This window comes from Cyclopterus lumpus, chromosome 6 (assembly GCF_009769545.1).
Source record: "Cyclopterus lumpus isolate fCycLum1 chromosome 6, fCycLum1.pri, whole genome shotgun sequence".
In the NCBI taxonomy this organism is placed as follows: Eukaryota; Metazoa; Chordata; class Actinopteri; order Perciformes; family Cyclopteridae; genus Cyclopterus; species Cyclopterus lumpus.
In genome coordinates this window covers 26,943,486-26,963,305 of record NC_046971.1, presented here as the reverse complement: position 1 = coordinate 26,963,305, position 19,820 = coordinate 26,943,486, and the positions used below count along the sequence as shown (strand labels likewise).

At 47.4% G+C, this 19,820-nt stretch overlaps 1 protein-coding gene across 1 annotated transcript in view; it reads left to right on the top strand.

Moving 5' to 3' along the window:
* The window catches only part of LOC117732329 (cytosolic carboxypeptidase 4), a 186,852-nt gene that overhangs the window by 15,167 nt on the left and 151,865 nt on the right, over positions 1 to 19,820 (top strand). The window contains exons 2-3 of the mRNA XM_034535221.1: positions 13,383 to 13,388; positions 18,746 to 18,819. Coding sequence (XP_034391112.1) covers positions 13,383 to 13,388; positions 18,746 to 18,819 — 80 coding nt within the window. The remainder of the gene's footprint in view (positions 1 to 13,382; positions 13,389 to 18,745; positions 18,820 to 19,820) is intronic.

The window sequence follows — 19,820 nt, the reverse complement described above, 5'->3', positions numbered from 1 at the left end:
CGGAAGTACGAGTTGGTTGTCAAATCCTGTCAGACTGTTAAGGAATTCCAAAAAATGTTGCTCTATTTACACCCACCTGTCAAACTCTTCCCCTTCACGCCAAGCCAGTAACAGAAAGTTGAAACTGCACAGACAAGGTATTTAATTTTCTGCCCAATGGCTCCAGTGATGTTGATTATGCTGTCGATCTAAATATGGATCCCAGGAAGAAGGGAAGCGGCCATGGTAACAACTTATCAAGATCCGTTATAAAGAATTATGTTTATGTTTATATTCATTGCAACAATATCAAAGAAGAAACATCATCACACTGGTTATTTTTCTATTCTTAGAGCATTTCCTAGTTGGAGGGCTATCCATACACTGTTTGCTTGAAGACGGGTCACGGAACCCGTCCTCTTGTGCATAAGGATTGTGCTCGGTTAATTTCATAGGGATCTGTCTGCTTTTCCGTGTAAATTCTGACATGATGAATCAGTAGAGCACAAGATACATCTGGATGCTTATAAGATGACTGATAGGATTGGAAAAAAAGCAATGCCTTACGGATGGACAACGTGATGTTTATCATTCTCTTCTCTGTTCTTGTGAACCCCCTAATCATGTGACTTCTTTCGGATTCATCTGGACAGCTTTTAAATAGCATCCCCCAGTATTATACCCGTGTAGACTGACAAATCACAACTCAGGTGTAAGACATAGACTATGTGTTGCACACTTGGACACACAGGACATCCAGGCGTGCATGGGTTTAAGAACGGTTTTACTAAAAGCACAGGAATACATTCGGATCGGCAACTGCAGGCTGTTTTAGTCTACTACTGAATGACAACTCTTTTCTTATACATATTCAAAGAACATATCTGCTTATACTGTCACTCTAACTACTTCATTCACGCTGGCGACATTCTGCACATTCACACAACTCATTCTCACAGGTTACCGGTGGTTACTATGCCGTTTCTCGTTCGCTAGCATGGCTCGGTGATGCACTATATCCACATCGACACATCATGACATTCAACTTGCGCAACTCCGATATAAATTCATATTTATATTACTGACGGTTATGATCCAGGTTGTTTCTTTTATACCGTATTCATCACTTTTACCCACCTGAAAGCACAGAAATACATTCCGATCAGCAACGCAACTGCATGCTGCAGGCTGTTTTAGTCAACTTCTGAATTAAACTTTCAAATTAAAGGGTAACGTTTTCCCTCGTTTTCTTCCCGAAGGACCCCTGAGCTGACCCAAGTGCCTGCATGAGTTTTACTCATCGTAACAAGCATTAATATCACACAATTCAAGCCTCCATTGCAGAAACACACATGCCAGGTGAATAAAGGAAACAATTAACAATCAATAAAAATAATAAAAAAATTAGAATATTAAGGGGTCAATGTCCAGTTCCTGTTATTGTGTCTATTGATAATGAGGGCCCCACATAGGTAAGATGTGGATTACCCATTGGCTTGTGGGCTACGGTTTTGAAGACTGGGTAGGGCATTTTGGCCATTGCCATTTCTTTTATATCAACCAGATGTGATTGAGGAGGCGGAGCTAAGTACAACGAACACTGAACAAGACGTTTTCAGGACACCAAAATGTTACAATTAACTTTAAAGAACTGACCTGTTAATCACAAGCTAGCCCCGCCCTGAAGCATACAATATATATCTACATATAAAATACATATACTGTATATATAACTCTAAATTGGAACACAATTTACTCTAGTAACATCACACTCTAAATCAACTGTAAATCCATCCAATTCATTGCCCAAACATTGCTATTTCCCAAGCCGCATAGCAGATTTCACAGGACTCATGTGAGGGTGGTTTTCATGGAGCCAACAAGGCTTTCCGTGACACGAGGCGGCCGTGGTTTCATCTAAAGCAGTTTGGAAAGGCCGCCAGGTCAAAGTACCCTTTGGGAGGAGTGTCCCCGTGCACTCAGCATTCTCTCCAGGTGTCTCTCACTGATGTTAAAACCATGCCCACTGACTAGATCTTAGAGTAGTCTTTATATGTCAGGCCAACCTAACAATAAAATTGCATGAGCTTTTCCCACGGCTGTGTGTGCTGTTTTGTTGTGGTTGTTTCCATGGTGAAAAATATGAACCGGAAGTACACTGACCTTAGTATTTTCTTTTTTATAGTAGAACAATATGTAGTTTTGCGTGATCTCGAAATACTGTCTGTATTTCAACCATATTTATCTGCCTCCGTACCTTAAGCCTGGCCAGTAAACAATTCATTTGAACACCCCCCACAACATTCATAAGCAGTCTGCAAAGATTTAATATATGCTTTATATTACTCTATATTTAGTTGTAAACATTTTAAGTGTTTTTAATTATCAAAAATGATAACTTCTCCTATAAAGCCATATTTTTTACATTATCATAGCGGTGTGTGTCTGTTTCATTAATTATCCGTATAATCACCAGCCTCCACTCACACAGTAGGAGTCATAGTTACAAATACATTAATAAGTGGTCATATGCACTTACAACTTAATTGTAATGAGGTAGAAATCATCAATTGTCATTGTTCCCTTTGATATCCATATACTGATTATGAGTAATAAATAAGGGGGTTAAAGTAAAGTGCTGGATATATAAAATATGTGGTGTGTGTTTGTTATGACAATATACACATAATGCAAATGGCTCCCTGAGGGAAGGAACTTTGTTTGGGTCTAAAATAGCAGCAGAAGCATCGCTCACAGTCATATTGAGATACAGTTTACTGTTGTCCGAAGGCATCGGGGAAATAGTTTAACGAAGCAGCTGAAGCAACAAGCAGGGTCTTCCCTCATTATTGAGGAAATTGAAACTCATGTGCGCGCAGTGTGTGTGCGCGTTGAGCCGGGGGAATCCTGTCTGGGACACAAGTGTGTGTATGATTTCACCAGTGGATTAGCGTTCTACCCCCAGAGGGGAACGGCAAGGTTCTATTTGAGTTGTTCCATGTGTTTGATGCCGTCTCGGGATTACCTGTGTGTGTATGTGTGTGTGCGTGTGTGTGTGTGTGTGCATGTGTGTGACCTTATGAAGAGAGAGCGCACTGTAAAGTTCATGTGAGCTGGAAAGCTGGCTATGAGCTCACTGACCTGAAAGTTAGGATTAAGGATGGGTATAATGAGTGCGTCCTTCAGTTTGACCCAGTGTGTCTCCATTACTTTCACACACACCTCCACCTCCACACGCACACACACACACACCTCCACACACACACGCACACACACACACACACTCACACATACACGTACACATACACAAACACACTAGCATTCCCTCTTTGGCAAAGGAAGAAATGAAAACCTGAGCTGGAGGTGCTGATGAGGGGAATGACGGTGTCTCTGAACACCACAGGTCCACAGCAGCTGAACATACAATAATATGGTTTTAAAATTGATCAGAAATGTGAGAAAATTTGTGTATGAATAAATATTAGAACGCACTACAGTGTTCAGTGACATAATATCGCCCTCTGGTGGTGGACTTTGGTTAAATTCACATCCGACACTAGAGAAAATCATTGAACAGAGACAGGAGTCACCAACCTTATATTTTAATTCAATTCAATTCAGTTTATTTTGTATAGCCCAATATCACAAATTACAAATTTGCCTCAGAGGGCTTTACAGTCTGTACACATACGACATCCCTGACCTTTGACCTCACATAGGATCAGGAAAAAGAAAGAAACCTTCGGGAGAGCAACAGAGGAGGATGCCTCTCCCCGGATGGACAGAAGAATAGATGTCATGTGTACAGAATGAACAGAGATACAGAGTTACATAAACACATTACATGAATATGACAATGTATGAATGGAACTCCAATCCATGAAACAGAAGGAGGTAGAGAGGAGGGGGGGGCGGGGCATCAGCAGGGCCAACGCAGGAGACCGGCTCATCAGGCATCTCATAGGGTCCATTGGACCTGGAGGTCCAATGGACCCTATGAGATGTGAAGTCACAAAGACTCCGGGGAGGAAGCAGAGTTAATAAGGTGCACTGGAGAGATGTAAATTCATCCATAAGGAGAGAGAGAAGAGGAGATAGGTGCTCAATGTATCCTAAAACATCCCCCAGCAGCCTATAAGCCTATAGCAGCATATCAAGGGGCTGGACCAGGGCAAACCTGATTCAGCCCTAACTATAAGCACTATTAAAGAGGAAAGTCTTAAGTCTATTCTTAAATGAGGTGACTGTGTCTGCCTCCCGGACTGAAAGTGGAAGCTGGTTCCATAAAAGAGGAGCTTGATAACTGAAGGCTCTGGCTCCCATCCTACTTTTTAGGACTCTAGGAACCACAAGTAGCCCCGCATTTAGTGAGCGCAGCTCTCTAGTGGGGCAATATGGTACTACAAGCTCCTTAAGATATGATGGTGCATCACCAATCAAGGCTTTGTAGGTGAGGAGAAGAATTTTAAATGTGATTCTTGATTTTACAGGGAGCCAGTGCAGAGCAGCTAATACAGGAGTCATGTGATCTCTTTTCTTAGTTTTTGTGAGTACACGAGCTGCAGCATTCTGGATCAACTGGAGGGATTTAAGAGATTTATTAGAGCAGCCTGATAATAAGGAGTTGCAGTAATCTAGTCTGGAAGTAACAAACGCGTGAACCAGCTTTTCTGCATCTTTTTGAGACAAGCTGTGCCTGATTTTTGAAATGTTACGTAGATGAAAAAATGCAATCTTTGAGATTTGCTTAACGTGGGAGTTAAAGGACAAGTCTCGGTCAAAGTTAACTAGAGATTCTTTACAGTGGTGTTGGATGCCAGGGAAATGCCATCTACAGAAACCACATCACCAGATAATTGATCTCTGAGGTGTTCAGGGCCCAGTAAAATAACTTCAGTTTTGTCTGAGTTTAACATCAGGAAGTTGCAAGTCATCCATGTTTTTATGTTTTAAAGACATGCTTGAAGTTTAGCGAGCTGGTTGGTCTCTTCTGGTTTGATCGTTAGATATAATTGAGTATCATCTTTTTTTTTTTTCATTTATTTTGCAGGGACAATGCACACTAATCAACAGTAGGACTGTAAGTGAGCCAGAGTTAGCCAGAGAGGCTAATTTCCATCTGCTGTCCCTGGCCAGATGTTTGTAAGGCAGCCTAAAATAACAAAATCTCAAAATAAAATGGAAATAAAATTCATAGACAAACTGACAACAACATATAAACAAAACCCATACACAGCAAAAAGAAAGGGTACAACAATAGACCAGAGACATACAAGCTGCAGCATGCATCAGGCAGAACAAACCCAGCTACAATACAACATACACATAAAAAACAAATGCACATATAGCCGAAACAAGCATCAGGAATCATAAAACACGGGACGAGATGTTAAAACTGTCCATTGTTCCAATAGATGGTATGCACTCACATGAGCTTTGCCGTGATGTTGACAGAGTGGCATGGGAGGTTTATTTCTTAAACTGGGTTAAGATGTCAATTTTGGGACACATCCTCAGTAGTGTGCCTTCGAATCGGTCGACCTGCTCGGCTATCAATCTCTTCTCTCCTCCTTCTCTGCGTCCATCTCTGCAGCCAAAAGTCTGTTCTACCAATCCAGAATCGAATCCTCTTTATCTAACCCTAAAAAGCTCTTCTCAATTTTTTCCAACCTCCTTGACCCCCCTGGTCCGCCCCCCTCCCTCCACCCTTCTACCAAGCCACTTTGTTGACTACTTTACAAAAAAGATAGACGACATACGCTCTTCATTTACTAATCCATCTTCCATAACTACACCTCCAGTAACTTCATCTTCTTCCCCCTCGTTTTCCTCTTTTATCCCCGTTTCCTAATCAAGTTCTTTGGTAACCTCTGCCCGCCCAACCACCTGCCCCCTTGAACCCATCCCGTCTCACATTCTCCAGTCCATTGCTCCGGACCTTCTTCCCTTTCTCACCCATCTTATTAACACCTCCCTCTCAACCGGCTGTTTCCCTAACTCTCTGAAGGAGGCAAGAGTCAACCCTCTCCTGAAGAAACCCACTCTCGACCCATCTGAAGTCAATAACTACAGACCTGTCTCTCTCCTCCCCTTCCTTTCCAAAAATCTAGAGGGAGCTATCTTTAACCAAGTCTCCTCCTTTTCTCCACAGTAACACACTTCTAGACCCCCACCAGTCTGGATTCAAGGCAGGCCACTCAACAGAGACTGCCCTCCTTGCTGTCTCTGAGCAGCTTCACACTGCTAGAGCAGCCTCTCTCTCCTCTGTCCTTATCCTTCTAGACCTTTCCGCTGCCTTTGACAAAGTGAACCACCAGATCCTCATGTCCTCCCTCCAGGACCTGGGTATCTCAGGCACCGCGCTCTCACTCTTCTCATCCTACCTCACCGACCGCTCTTACCGGGTAACCTGGAGAGGATCTGTGTCTGAGCCTTGTCCTCTGATTACTGGGGTCCCTCAGGGCTCAGTCCTTGGTCCTCTTCTCTTCTCTCTGTACACCAACTCTCTCGGCTCTGTCATTCTCTCTCATGGCTTCACCTACCACAGCTATGCTGACAACACCCCACTGATCCTCTCGTTTCCCCAATCTGAAACACAGGTAGCAGCACGAATCTTTGCCTGTCTGACCGACATCTCTCAGTGGATGTCCGCACACCACCTGAAAATTAACCCGGACAAAATTGAACTTCTCCTCCTTCCAGGAAAAGGCTCTCCCACCCACGTCCTGATTATTAACTTCAACAACTCAGTGCTGGCTCCGACTCTGACTGCCAGGAACCTCGGTGTGACACTCGACAGTCAACTCTCCCTGACTGCCAACCTTACCGCAATAACACGCTCCTGTAGGTACATGCTGTACAACATCAGGAGAATACGACCTCTTCTCACTCAGAAGGCGGCACAGGTTCTGGTCCAGGCTCTGGTCATCTCACGGCTAGACTATTGCAACTCCCTTATGGCAGGTCTACCTGCTAATGCCATTCGGCCTCTACAGCTCATCCAGAATGCAGCTGCTCGACTGGTCTTCAACCTCCCGAAATGTACCCACATTCCTCCGCTCCTCCGCGACCTTCACTGGTTACCGGTGGCCGCCCGCATCCGCTTCAAAACATTGGTACTTGCGTACTGTGCTGGGAACAGATCGGGTCCGATCTACATCTAGGACATGGTCTAACCTCACACCCAGGACATGGTCAAACCGTACACCCCAGCTTGTTTAATTCGCTCGCCTTCTGCCAATCGGCTTGTAGCTCCTTCACTTCGAGCTAAACACTCAACAAAATCACGACTGTTTGCTATGCTGGCTCCTCATTGGTGGAACAAGCTCCCCATTGACATCAGGACAGCAGAAAGTCTCTACATCTTCCCTCGCAAACTAAAACACATCTTTTTCGACTATACCTTGAATAGGGAAGGTAAAGCCGTAGTAGCACTCTAGTAGCACTTACATGTCCCTTACCGATAGCACTTTGTAGTTTAGCACTTTAGTAGCACTTAAATGGCACTTACGGATAGTACTCTGTACGTTATTGAAGAAATTGTACTTGCTTGATTCTTGTTGTTCTGAGTTTGGACTCATGGTTTAATGCACTTATTGTAAGTTGCTTTGGATAAAAGCATCAGCTAAATGACATGTAATGTAATAATGTAATGGGTGTTTCGGCCTTTGATCACTAAACATCCTCAACAAAGGTGGCCAGCTAAAGGTTGATCAAGCCTTAGCTTGTGTCCCATGCCCAATTAAGATTTCCTACCAGACTATGCAAGGCAGGGGCGTCCTCTTCCCTGAGCCAGCCCTACAGCTGACCGCATACCTCATATGCCCTCCTCAAGTTGGAGGGATCTGAATTGGGTTCTCAGGTGGGGGTGGGGGGTCATGAAGTTATAGCCCAGCAAGGGTCCTTCCATTTGATCCAGATCCACTGGCTGCCTCTTTCTGCTGCTTGAGAAACTGCTCTGATGGTCTGCCGCAGACCCTGTCCATGGATTCCAAGTTCTTTCAGCAACCTGATGGTGGAAAAAGCCACGAATCCTCTTCTGGTGGCTGGGGCGTGGTTAGGCTCAGCTGCGGAGGGGTGTGGGGGAGTGGTTCATGGAACAGGTGCCGGGAATTTGCTGGGAATCAAGGCCTGAGTGGCTCTGCCCCATATATGGGGCATACAGTTGGAGGTACGAGAGAGGGGAGAGCAGAGGGACAGTCTGCAACTAAATAAAGGATATTCCAAAATATACCCTAAGTGTGCTCATTCAACATAAGGTGGCTCATAAGTGTACCTGGTACCAGAACACCTTAGGCCGGAGATCAATGATCGACTTTGTAATCGTATCATCTGATCTACGGCCGTATGTCTTGGACACTCGGGTGAAGAGAGGAGCAGAGCTGTCAACTGATCACCACCTGGTGGTGAGTTGGATCAGATGGCGGGGTACTCGGCTAGAAAGACCTGGCAAGCCCAAACGTGTAGTAAGGGTGAACTGGGAACGCCTGGCAGAGGATCCTGTCCGGGAGGTCTTCAACTCCCACCTCCGGAAGAACTTCTCACAAATCCCGAGGGAGGCTGGGGACATGGAATCCGAGTGGACCTTGTTCAAAGCCTCTATTGTGGACGCGGCTGCTCGGGGCTGTGGCCGGAAGGTCATCGGTGCCTGTCGTGGCGGCAACCCGAGAACCCGGTGGTGGACACCGGGGGTGAGGGAAGCCGTCAAACTGAAGAAGGAGGCCTTTCGGGCCTGGCTGGCCCTACGGGTTGCGGGGAGTAAGGCTCTGACTGTTGTTTGTGCTTATGCACCGAACAGCATTTCGGAGTATCCGGCCTTCTTGGAGTCGGTGGGAGGGGTCCTGGAAAGGGCGCCGCCTGCCGACTCCATAGTTCTCCTGGGAGACTTCAACGATCACGTGGGCAATGACAGAGAAACCTGGCGGGGCGTGATTGGGAGGAACGGCTTGCCCGATCTGAACCCGAATGGTGTTTTGTTGTTGGACTTCTGTGCTAGCCACAGTTTGTCCATAACGAACACCATGTTCGAACATAAGGTGGCTCATAAGTGTACCTGGTACCAGAACACCTTAGGCCGGAGATCAATGATCGACTTTGTAATCGTATCATCTGATCTACGGCCGTATGTCTTGGACACCGGGTGAAGAGAGGAGCAGAGCTGTCAACTGATCACCACCTGGTGGTGAGTTGGATCAGATGGCGGGGTACTCGGCTAGAAAGACCTGGCAAGCCCAAACGTGTAGTAAGGGTGAACTGGGAACGCCTGGCAGAGGATCCCTGTCCGGGAGGTCTTCAACTCCCACCTCCGGAAGAACTTCTCACAAATCCCGAGGGAGGCTGGGGACATGGAATCCGAGTGGACCTTGTTCAAAGCCTCTATTGTGGACGCGGCTGCTCGGGGCTGTGGCCGGAAGGTCATCGGTGCCTGTCGTGGCGGCAACCCGAGAACCCGGTGGGTGAGGGAAGCCGTCAAACTGAAGAAGGAGGCCTTTCGGGCCTGGCTGGCCCAGGGGTCTCCTGAAGCAGCTGACGGGTACCGGCGGGCCAGAAGGGCTGCAGCGACGATGGTCGCGGAGGCTAAAACTCGGCATGGGAGGGAGTTCGGGGAGGCCATGGAGAAGGACCTTTCGGTTGGCCTCAAGGAAGTTCTGGCCAAACCATCCGACGGCTCAGGAAGGGAAAGCAGGGTCTACCCCAGGCTGTTCTCAGCAGGGGGGGGGGGACTGCTGACCTGGACTGGGGACATCGTCGGGCGGTGGAAAGAGCACTTTGAGGAACTCCTAAACCCGGCCAACATGTCCCCCGGAGAGGGGGCAGCGCCGGAAGACTTTGGGTGGATTCACCCATATCCCTGGCAGAGGTCGCCTAAGGTAGTCAAAAAGCTCCTTGGTGGCAAGGCGCCAGGGGTGGATGAGATCCGCCCTGAGATGCTGAAAGCGCTGGACATTGTTGGGCCGTCTTGGTTGACACGCCTTTTCAGTGTCGCATGGGGGTCGGGAACAGTGCCCATGGACTGGCAGACCGGGGTGGTGGTTTCCCATCTTCAAGAAGGGGGACCGGAGAGTGTGCTCGAACTATCGTGGTATCACACTGCTCAGCCTCCCGGGAAAAGCTTATGCCAGGGTGCTGGAGAGGAGGCTCCGACCGCTTGTCGAACCTCAGATTCAAGACGAACAGTGTGGATTCCGTCCCGGTCGTGGAACAGTGGACCAGCTCTTTACCCTCGCAAGATTACTGGAGGGGTCCTGGGAGTTTGCCCAACCAGTTTACATGTGCTTTGTAGACCTGGAGAAGGCTTTCGACCGGGTCCCTCAAGGGTTTTTGTGGGGGGTGCTGCGGGAGTATGGGGTGCCGGACCCGTTGGCACGGGCCATCCGGTCTCTGTACGCCTGCAGTAGGAGCTGTGTTCGTCTCCTCGGTAGTAAGTCAGACACATTCCCGGTGGGTGTTGGCCTCCGCCAGGGCTGCCCTTTATCACCGGTCCTGTTCGTGACCTTCACGGACAGGATATCTAGGCGCAGCCAGGGGGCGGAGAGGATCCGGTTCGGGAGTCTCGGGATCGCCTCTCTGCTGTTTGCGGATGATGTGGTCCTGTTTGCCTCCTTGGACCGTGACCTCCAGCATTCACTGGGGCGTTTTGCAGCCGAGTGCGAAGCGGCAGGGATGAGAGTTAGCACCTCCAAATCTGAGGCCATGGTGCTCTGCCGGAAACCGGCGGATTGCTCCCTCCAGGTGGGGGCAAACTGCCTACCCCAAGCGAAGGAGTTCAAGTATCTCGGGGTCTTGTTCACGAGTGAGGGTAAGGTGGAGCGGGAGATCGATAGGCGGATCGGTGCGGCTGCAGCAGTAAAACAGGCGCTGTACCGGTCCGTCTTAGTGAAGAGGGAGCTGAGCCGGAAGGCAAAGCTCTCCATTTACTGGTCGGTCTACGTTCCAACCCTCACCTATGGTCACGAACTCTGGGTCGTGACCGAAAGAACGAGATCTCGGATACAAGCGGCCGAAATGAGCTTCCTCCGTAGGGTGGCCGGGCTCAGCCTTAGAGATAGGGTAAGGAGCTCGGACATCAGGTGGGAGCTTGGAGTCGAGTCGCTGCTCCTTCGTGTCGAAAGGAGTCAGCTGAGGTGGTTCGGGCATCGGGGAAGACCGAGGACACGCTGGAGGGATTATATCTCCCGGCTGGCCTTGGAACGCCTCGGGATCCCCCAGAATGAGCTGGAAAGTGTTGCGGGTGAGAGGGAAGCCTGGGTCGGCCTGCTGAACCTGCTGCCACCGCGACCCGACCCCGGATAAGCGGGTGATAATGGATGGATGGTTAATTGTGGTCTGTATTGTGGATAAGAAGATGTTGCTATCTTCCTCAGCACTTGCACCTTTTAAACAGTTGCTCCAATCAATTCCTTGTATAGCATCATGAAATGAATTTTGGTCACCTTTCGGTATTCTTAATTGATAAGCCTTTCTGGTAGACGACATTAAAATGTTTCTTTGTAAGTTTTCTTGTTAAAAGTATTAAATTATGGTCAGACAAACCGGTTACCATATTGTGGGTTTTGATTATTCTTTCTGGTTTATTGCTAAATATCAAATAAATCTGGGACTGAGAAGAGTTGGTTATTCTTGTGGGGTTGTTCACTAGCTGGGTCATATTAAAACAATCAGTTGTATGTTTTAGGGATTTCCTTCCAGACATATCCTCCCAATTTACATTAAAATCACCCATTAATATAACCTCTTTATCCAAGTCACATTCCTTGAACATGGAATTAAGCTGGTCATAATATTCACATTTTGACAATGGTGGTCTGTAGAGACAGATTAGAGTAAAAGACATTTGAGGTGATAGTGACACTCTCAGACCAATACATTCCAATGTGACATTACTTGACCACTCAATCTGGCTGCAGTTAAGGTGTTCTTTAATATAAAACATTACTCCTCCTCCTTTACCACTACATCGATCCCTTCTAAATATATTGTATCCACGTACATACAAAGCAGTGGGGGAATTTATATTTAGCCACGTTTCTGAGAGACATAGAAAATCCAGGTTTGAATCCACAACAAGATGATTTATTTGATGATGCATAGCAATGAAAGTTTATGGAGTGTTTCCCGATAATGTTGCCCAAAGGAAGCATACATAGGGTAAATAAAATTGGTCCAAGCACAGAACCTTGTGGAACTCCATGATTAACGTTGGTGATCATTGAAGCTTCATCGTATACAAATACAAATTGAGATCGATCTAATAAATAGGATTTAAACCAACTTAGTGTGGTACCAGAAATGCCAATCTACTGATCCAATCTCTGTAATAGGATGTCATGATCAATGGTGTTGAACGCAGCACTAAGGTCTAATAAAACAAGTACAGAGATGAGTCCTTTATCAGCACTAACGTCTAACAAAACAAGTACAGACATGAGTCCTTTATCAGCCTCTGGATTAAGAGTGGGTTTTTTCATATATGGAGTAATATGGAGGGCTACTTGTTTGATATTGTAACGTTTCGCTGCGTTTCCTTTATGACAGAGACAGGTTGTTGTCCTTGGAGGAACGCTTTATCGTTAGCCAGTTTAACAACAACATGGTTCCCCTCTCACACACTCCCTCCTGTCCCCCGGACAGGTCAAACCCGCCTCCCCTCTGTTCCACCAATCACAGGCACGCACCTCGACCATAGCATGCCTGCGATTGCTAGAGAGATGGGGTTGTCGTACAAAGCCCTCTTTACAGGGTTGCTACATTACCCTCCCCTTACAAAGTTCCTTGTCCATAAGGAACACCGAACAACAGGAACATTTCCCAGTAACACTTCTCCACAAAGATGGAAAAAAAACATTTCCCAGCAACACTCCTCCACAATGATGGAAAAAAACAACATTTCCCAGTAACACTTCTCCACAATGATGGAAAAAAAAACAATCAGGACTCTTATTCATTTTGTTTTTAAAGAAGATCAGAGTGGACTACTGTCACGTCTAGTGAGACCAGGGCACATTCTTGCCCTCTCTGGAACCTAAGGTCTCACATTCAACTATCCCCCAATCCCTATCTATCCACAAAGTCTCCCCACCGGCCCGGGGGCCTTCTCTGTCTTTGCGGCCGGGCTGTGTCCACTCGGTCAGTGGGGACGGAGAGGACTGCCTCAGTCTCTGGCGGGCCGCTCCTGCCCTGCAGGTCTGGGGACCAGGGCGTGGGCGTTGTGAGGTTCCTGCGAGTTGGAGACATAGGCACTGAAACCCAGGGAGGGCACGCTGGGGAGTAGTTCCCCGTACCCCTGATGCCATTGGAGAGGAGACCCCTTTGTAGGGGGCCAGCCGATCTCTGTGGAGCATCACTCTCCTTCCCTTAGCTGTACCCTGTAAACAACCTCTCCCACCCTCTCCAAAACTCTGCAGGGACCGGCCCATTGGCTGTCGAGCTTTGGGCACTGGCCCTTCTTACGCACAGGGTTATAGACCCAAACCAGCTCTCCAGCCTGAAATTGCTTCCCTTTTTCTCTCACGCCATGAGCACCCAAGGCAAATGCTTGTCCCAGTCGCGCTGGTTTTTGCGACGTGAGGATGGCCAGCTGCTGGCCCATGGTGCGATGGAATCTTTCCACCAACCCGTCACTCTGGGGACGCAGGGGGGAGGTGCGTGTCTTGTGCATGCCCAGATGTTCTTACATAGAGGCAAACACCCACGAAACACCATGCCTTCCACCAAGGCCTCCACGACCGTCTCGGCCTCCTGGTCTGGGAGAGCATACGCCTCTGGCCATTTTGTAAAGTAGTCTATGGCGGTGAGTACATACCGGTTTCCTCCGCCGCGGAAGCGGACCCACCACATCCACGGCCACCCTTTCCATCAGTGCCCCCACTGGAAACTGCTGCAGTGGAGCGTGAGTGCGACCTGGGGGACCCTTTCGTGCCATTCAGGGGTCACAGCGGCGGCAAAGGTCTTCCACGCCCCTCCTGCACTGTCCCCAGTAGAAGCCTTGCCAGAGATGCCGCAGTGTTTTGGAAACCCCAAAATGTCCAGAGCCGGCAGCTCCATGCATGGCTTCAAGCACTGCATCCCGTAGGTCCTTGGGGACCAACATCTGCCACTCTTCCGCTCCCGTTGCTGGCTCCTTCCATGCCCGCTGAAGCACACCCTGACTCAGGCACAGAGACCCAAACTGAGACCACAGACCTTTGGTTGCTTTGGAGAACACTGCCACCTCTTCCCACAGTGGCTGTGTCTCCAGCCACTGTAATGCTGGCTGTAGGTCTTCGTCCTGCCCCTGGTGTTGTCTCCACTCTGCCAAGTCCACCGTCTGCAGCTCCCGGCATACAAACTCCTCCAACCGACGAACTGCAGCATAGTCTCCTTCCTCCTCACACAGTTCCTTCTCGCGAGTCTCTCTCCGCTCGCAGTAGCGGCACCCACCTGAGGCACATGGACGCCGTGAGAGCGCGTCTGCATTTGTGTGGCGTGTCCCAGCCCGGTGCTCAACGGTGAAGTCAAAAGCCTGCAGCTCCTCCAACCACCTAGCCACCTGCCCCTCTGGCTCCTTGAATGTTGTTACCACCTAGCTCACGGCTAGTAACAAAAAGGGAGGCCACACATTGATCTCACCAAACGCAACCTGTTTATTTCCACAACAACCCAAAACGCTCCAAGCAGCACAGGACAAGGCTGGTGCAGCAGGCTCTGCTGAGTGGTAGCATCATGGAGAGAGAGAGAGACACGCCCCTTGGTGCCGCCTTTTATGCCCTCTCGGAGCTCCTCCCACCAGGAAGCCTTCTTAGGCCGGGGACCCAGCTGCAGAGTGAGAGGGTTGTCACACCCCACCCCTTAAGACTGTGGTCCTCCCTGCAGGCGGCCTCAAGCAGCCATTCGGAAACCTTCCCGCCGCACTTCGGTACCTAAGTGAGAGAAAAGAAAACCAGAACCGACTGGAAGAGACACTGCAGAGTGTAACCAAACACAAGTTAACTTAAACAGTCACAGCCCGGGACATGGCATCAGCCACTGTATTTTCCGTGCCTTTGCTAAACGTTCGAACAAAACAAAGAAAATGTCAGGGTCCCTTTCATTAAACTTAGGAACCAACCTTAAGTTAACAGAAACATCAAACGATAACGGCTCTCCCTTGTGTGGATCTGCCTTAAGCTTTCCTTCACTTATAAGCTCCAGTTTATATCGCTCCAACTCCAACTGTTGTCTTACCTGAGCATGGGAAAATTCAGCCTCCTGGAGACGTGCATCTTGCCTTACCCTTTCAAGCTCCATACTATTCCTATGTTCCTCTTGCATAAGTTGCCTTTGCTGCTCAAACGTTAACCCAACCCCGTCAGCCACTTTGGAGACTTGCCTTGGCTCACTCACAACGGACAACACTTTTTCCTCCAAAAAGTGACCCTTCAAGGTGACCAACATCTCAGCTTTATTCAACTTTTTATTAAGTTCAATACCATAGTGGTCCGCCAATTTCGAGAGCTCATCTTTTTTGAAAGAATCTAGCAAACCCTCATCGGGAGCCAGCACAAAGTCTTCAATGGAAGCCATTTTCCCAGCTCACCCACAACAAAACCTTTCCACCAAAACAAAAACAAATTGGCCGACAGGCTGCTGCAAATAAGGAACCCAACTCCCCTGACTAACTGCCTAACCAGGTCTAACTTCCTAATTCATCCCTAGTCTTCGTGCAGGCTAGTGGCAGGATGGATTAAGCACAAAGCCCAGTAACCCGGTTAACCCTCAGCAAGCTGAAAATCACCTAGACAGTTATGGAAGTGCCCCCGAGCAACTGCTCTAACCACTTGCTGCACAAAAATAACAAACAAACAAAATAAAGGGTCAATGAGAGACAGCTGGTGCCCCTCACTGCTTATGCCTACCAGGAAAAGGGTTCCAAACTACTCACAAGCCTGGACAACTACAGCCGGTCAGAAACCTAATCTACCCAAAAGACCTGTGTGGAATACTCCCTTTAACACACATACCTTTCACACGATCCCGGATGAGCCCCCATTTGTTACCACCTAGCTCACGGCTAGTAACAAAAAGGGAGGCCACACATTGATCTCACCAAACGCAACCTGTTTATTTCCACAACAACCCAAAAAGCTCCAAGCAGCACAGGACAAGGCTGGTGCAGCAGGCTCTGCTGAGTGGTAGCATCATGGAGAGAGAGAGAGACACGCCCCTTGGTGCCGCCTTTTATGCCCTCTCGGAGCTCCTCCCACCAGGAAGCCTTCTTAGGCCGGGGACCCAGCTGCAGAGTGAGAGGGTCGTCACAATGTCATGAGCCACTGTAGAGCAGAGTGGTCCGTCCTCACAGTGAATGTCAGGACACATAGGTAGTACTTGAAGTGCCTGATTGATAGCACCACTGCCAAGAGTTCTCTGCGGGTGACGTAGTAGCGCCACTCAGCCTTGTTGAACACCCTTTGGGTCTTGCCTGGTAAAGTACTCCCCCAACGCCTGACCCGCTGGCGTCTGTGTCCAGCGTGAAAGGCAAGCTAGGGTCTACTGGGGCAAGAACCGGAGCCTCAATCAGGGAGCACCGAAGGCTGCTGAATGCCATCTGGCATTGCTCTGTCCAGGAAAAGTCGCTGTCCTTCTGCAGCAGCTGGAACAGAGGCGCAGCAGTGCTTGCAAACCCTCGTACAAACCTCCTGTAGTACGAGGCCAGGCCTAAAAAACTCTTCAGCGGTTTTGGGTTGGTGGGGGTGGGCCAGCGATTGCTAGAGAGAAGGGGTTGTCGTACAAAGCCCCCTTTACAGGGTCGCTGCAATATCATCTTCCCCAATAATATAATTGTATCTACTTAAACCTGAAGGTTTATTGATTTTTCTTGTAATCTCAGAAATGAATCTGTTTTAACCTCTGAAAGTCAGTCGATATTGCATTTGTCACATTTTCATACAAAGCTGCGTGACCACTAAAGCGTTTGTTTCCCAGCTGAAAACGGCAGGCGCTTTTTAGATGCGTTTGGTTGATTTGATATGGGATATCTGTGGACGTTAAAATGTCGGTGTACGGTACTTGCGGATTTGTGAGATTTTGTACTCACGATGCTTGCGCCATCGTTTGGTTGGAGATGGAGCCTGGTTCAAGTAGTAGGCTACTTTGTGTGGCGGTAGTTGTCCCTGCCTCTCCTCCACTGTGAGGAGGGACAGGGATGTCGTATGTGTACAGATTGTAAAGCCCTCTGAGGCAAATTTGTAATTTGTGATATTGGGCTATACAAAATAAACTGAATTGGGGGAGGGGTGGGGGGTGGGGGGCTCAGCAGTATAAACAGAGGAAAGGTGTGTTGAGAAAAATGTGACTTACTTTAACCATGGGAGCATGCAGCCAAAATAGTATGCAGAGAGATTAGCCGTGGACAGACAGAGGTGCACACTCACTCACTCACTCACAAAAGCACATATGCAATGGTACTGTACAAATCATATGTTTCAGGTGGTGTTACCCGGAAACAGAGGCTTGGTTCACACTGAATCACACAGTTGTCATCTCACAGTGTTAAAGTTTTGGTGATTTCCATAAAAATGGGAACATTTCAAACCAGCTATCATAACCCTTATTGGCTGAAGTCTTCCACTGTATATACTTTGTGTCCTGCAGCTGCCTAGCCGGCCTTGTCAAGGCCTTTTTATAGTGGCGGCCTTCTCAACACCGCAGCACAAATGTTTTCTTGAGCGCTTTATCCTGGAGGGATAGGGTTACTCATGCACATGCACGCACGCACATACACACGACTACCCACACATTTATTTATGTCCATGCATTCGACAGTGTTCTGCAACACGAACAAAGCCCCACGCAAAACTGAACCAGGATACTTTGCTTGTATCTCATAACAGGAAGCAAACAGGGTTTTTTGTGCCATATTTATTGTGTGGTAATGACACAAAACAGACACACTCTGGTAGACGCGTACAAACACATACTGTACACATACTGAATATACAGTACTTGCACGAACACACACACACACTCTTACACACACACACTCTTACACACACACACACACACACACTCACGCACACACCCCGTGGCCCTGGGAAGTATTCCCAGCCAAGTGTAAGCCAGGGGGGAGTCTCGATGTCGGTCTCTCTCTCCTTAGACACAGCAATGATGCATGTGCTGCGTGTGAGAGAAAGACTAGAGACAGATGCTTTAAGTTTCTTGTTTGTGTGAGACGCTATGTGCACAGTGGTGAGGACGCACTTTGGATTTTCACTGTCTGCCTCCACCCAATTGTTGATCTTGGCCTGTCTGAGTGTTGTCCCGTCTTTTCTTTTCTATTCGTCTATTGGTCCGTCCGTCTGGCTGTTCATTTGCGTGTCTGTCTGTTTAACAGTTTGTGTATCTTTTTGTTTCATAGTTTGTTCTTCTTTCTCTCTGCCTGTTTATTGATCTGTTTATCTGTTAGCTTAACAGTTTGTTTATATTTCTGTCTGTCTGCCTGTTTATTTATCTCACTATCTGCTTGTATTTTTATCTGTCTGTTTCACCCTTTGCTCATACTTTTGTTTGCCTGTTTATTTATCTCTCTGTTTAATAGTTTGTTCATATTTCTGTCTGACTATTTATCTTTTCGGTTAACGGTTTGTTTATCATCCTGTTTGCCTGTTTCTTCATCCGTCTTTTTTAAAATGTTGCTTATATTTCTGTCTGTTTATTTGTCTGTACATTTAACAGTTTGTTTATCTTGCCGTCTGCCTGTTAATTTATCCGTCTAATCTTTCCGTCTGCCTGTGTATGTGTCTGTTCGGTACAGAAAGAGGCCGACCAAGAATGACAGCCTCCCCGAGCTCCTCCAGCGGCTTAGAGGTCCTCCTCTCCACCCTGCAGGTAGGCATCCACAGTGTGCTTTTTCACAATGTTGTAGAACTAATTGCTGAGCTAACTTTTTGGTTTGCGGTTATCTTCTGGTTGCACACGTCAACATACTATAGGAGTTCTGAATGCCTGTGGTTTTTTTCATAAAAGGTCATAACCATAAGGGTATTTGATTCAGCGCAATACACAATATGAGCTAAGTGAGGAGAACATTTGTTGCTATGTGCTGATATTTCAGAGTACAGTGTGTTCACTGTTAATTGACTTCTGGCATCATCAAAAGCCAGAGTGGGTAGAGTGTTGAAATACTCAGGTAGAACAAGAAGTTAAGATACTAAAGTAGTACTACGTTGTCTCCTTCACATAACTACGTGAAGTACTGTTATTCAATTTAGCGTCCATCTTTTCTTTTTCATAAAAAGCAAAGGATTCTCATGGACTGACTCACGATGTAAATCCAGCTCAATGACACACAGAGTCTATCTGATGAGTCCATGACATAAGTTACATTTGCAAAGAAGGTTTTGAGACATTTTAAGATTTAAGATTTTTTTTCTGAACTCAAAACCACTAGTCGACGCTCTGCACTGTTGGAGATGTATCGTTCATCCGTGGGTGCCTGTGTCTAAACATTCATTATATTATAATAAGCATTACATGTACATGTTTTGATGAATAATGAAAACTGTATTCCTATTCCAATGGAACTCGATCAGAATCAGAAATGCTTTATTCCCATTCAGTGAAGCTTGGTGATCTGTGGATGACAATAAACACAAAGCGTCAACACGAGGCGTAAAAAAAACAACTCGTCGTTGGGTCGGGGAAGCCTCTGAGCTTTGTTGCCTGAACCTAACTAAGTATTTAACAATCTTTTCCTCAAGCTAACAAAGTAGCTTTGTTGACCCTAACCTTCCTGTGAAGACAGACGTTTATTTAGAAAAGTCTGAATGCGTGTAACGAGCGGAGATTGACACGTGTTGCTGGCTTTTGTATAAAAAGAAAATTAAAAA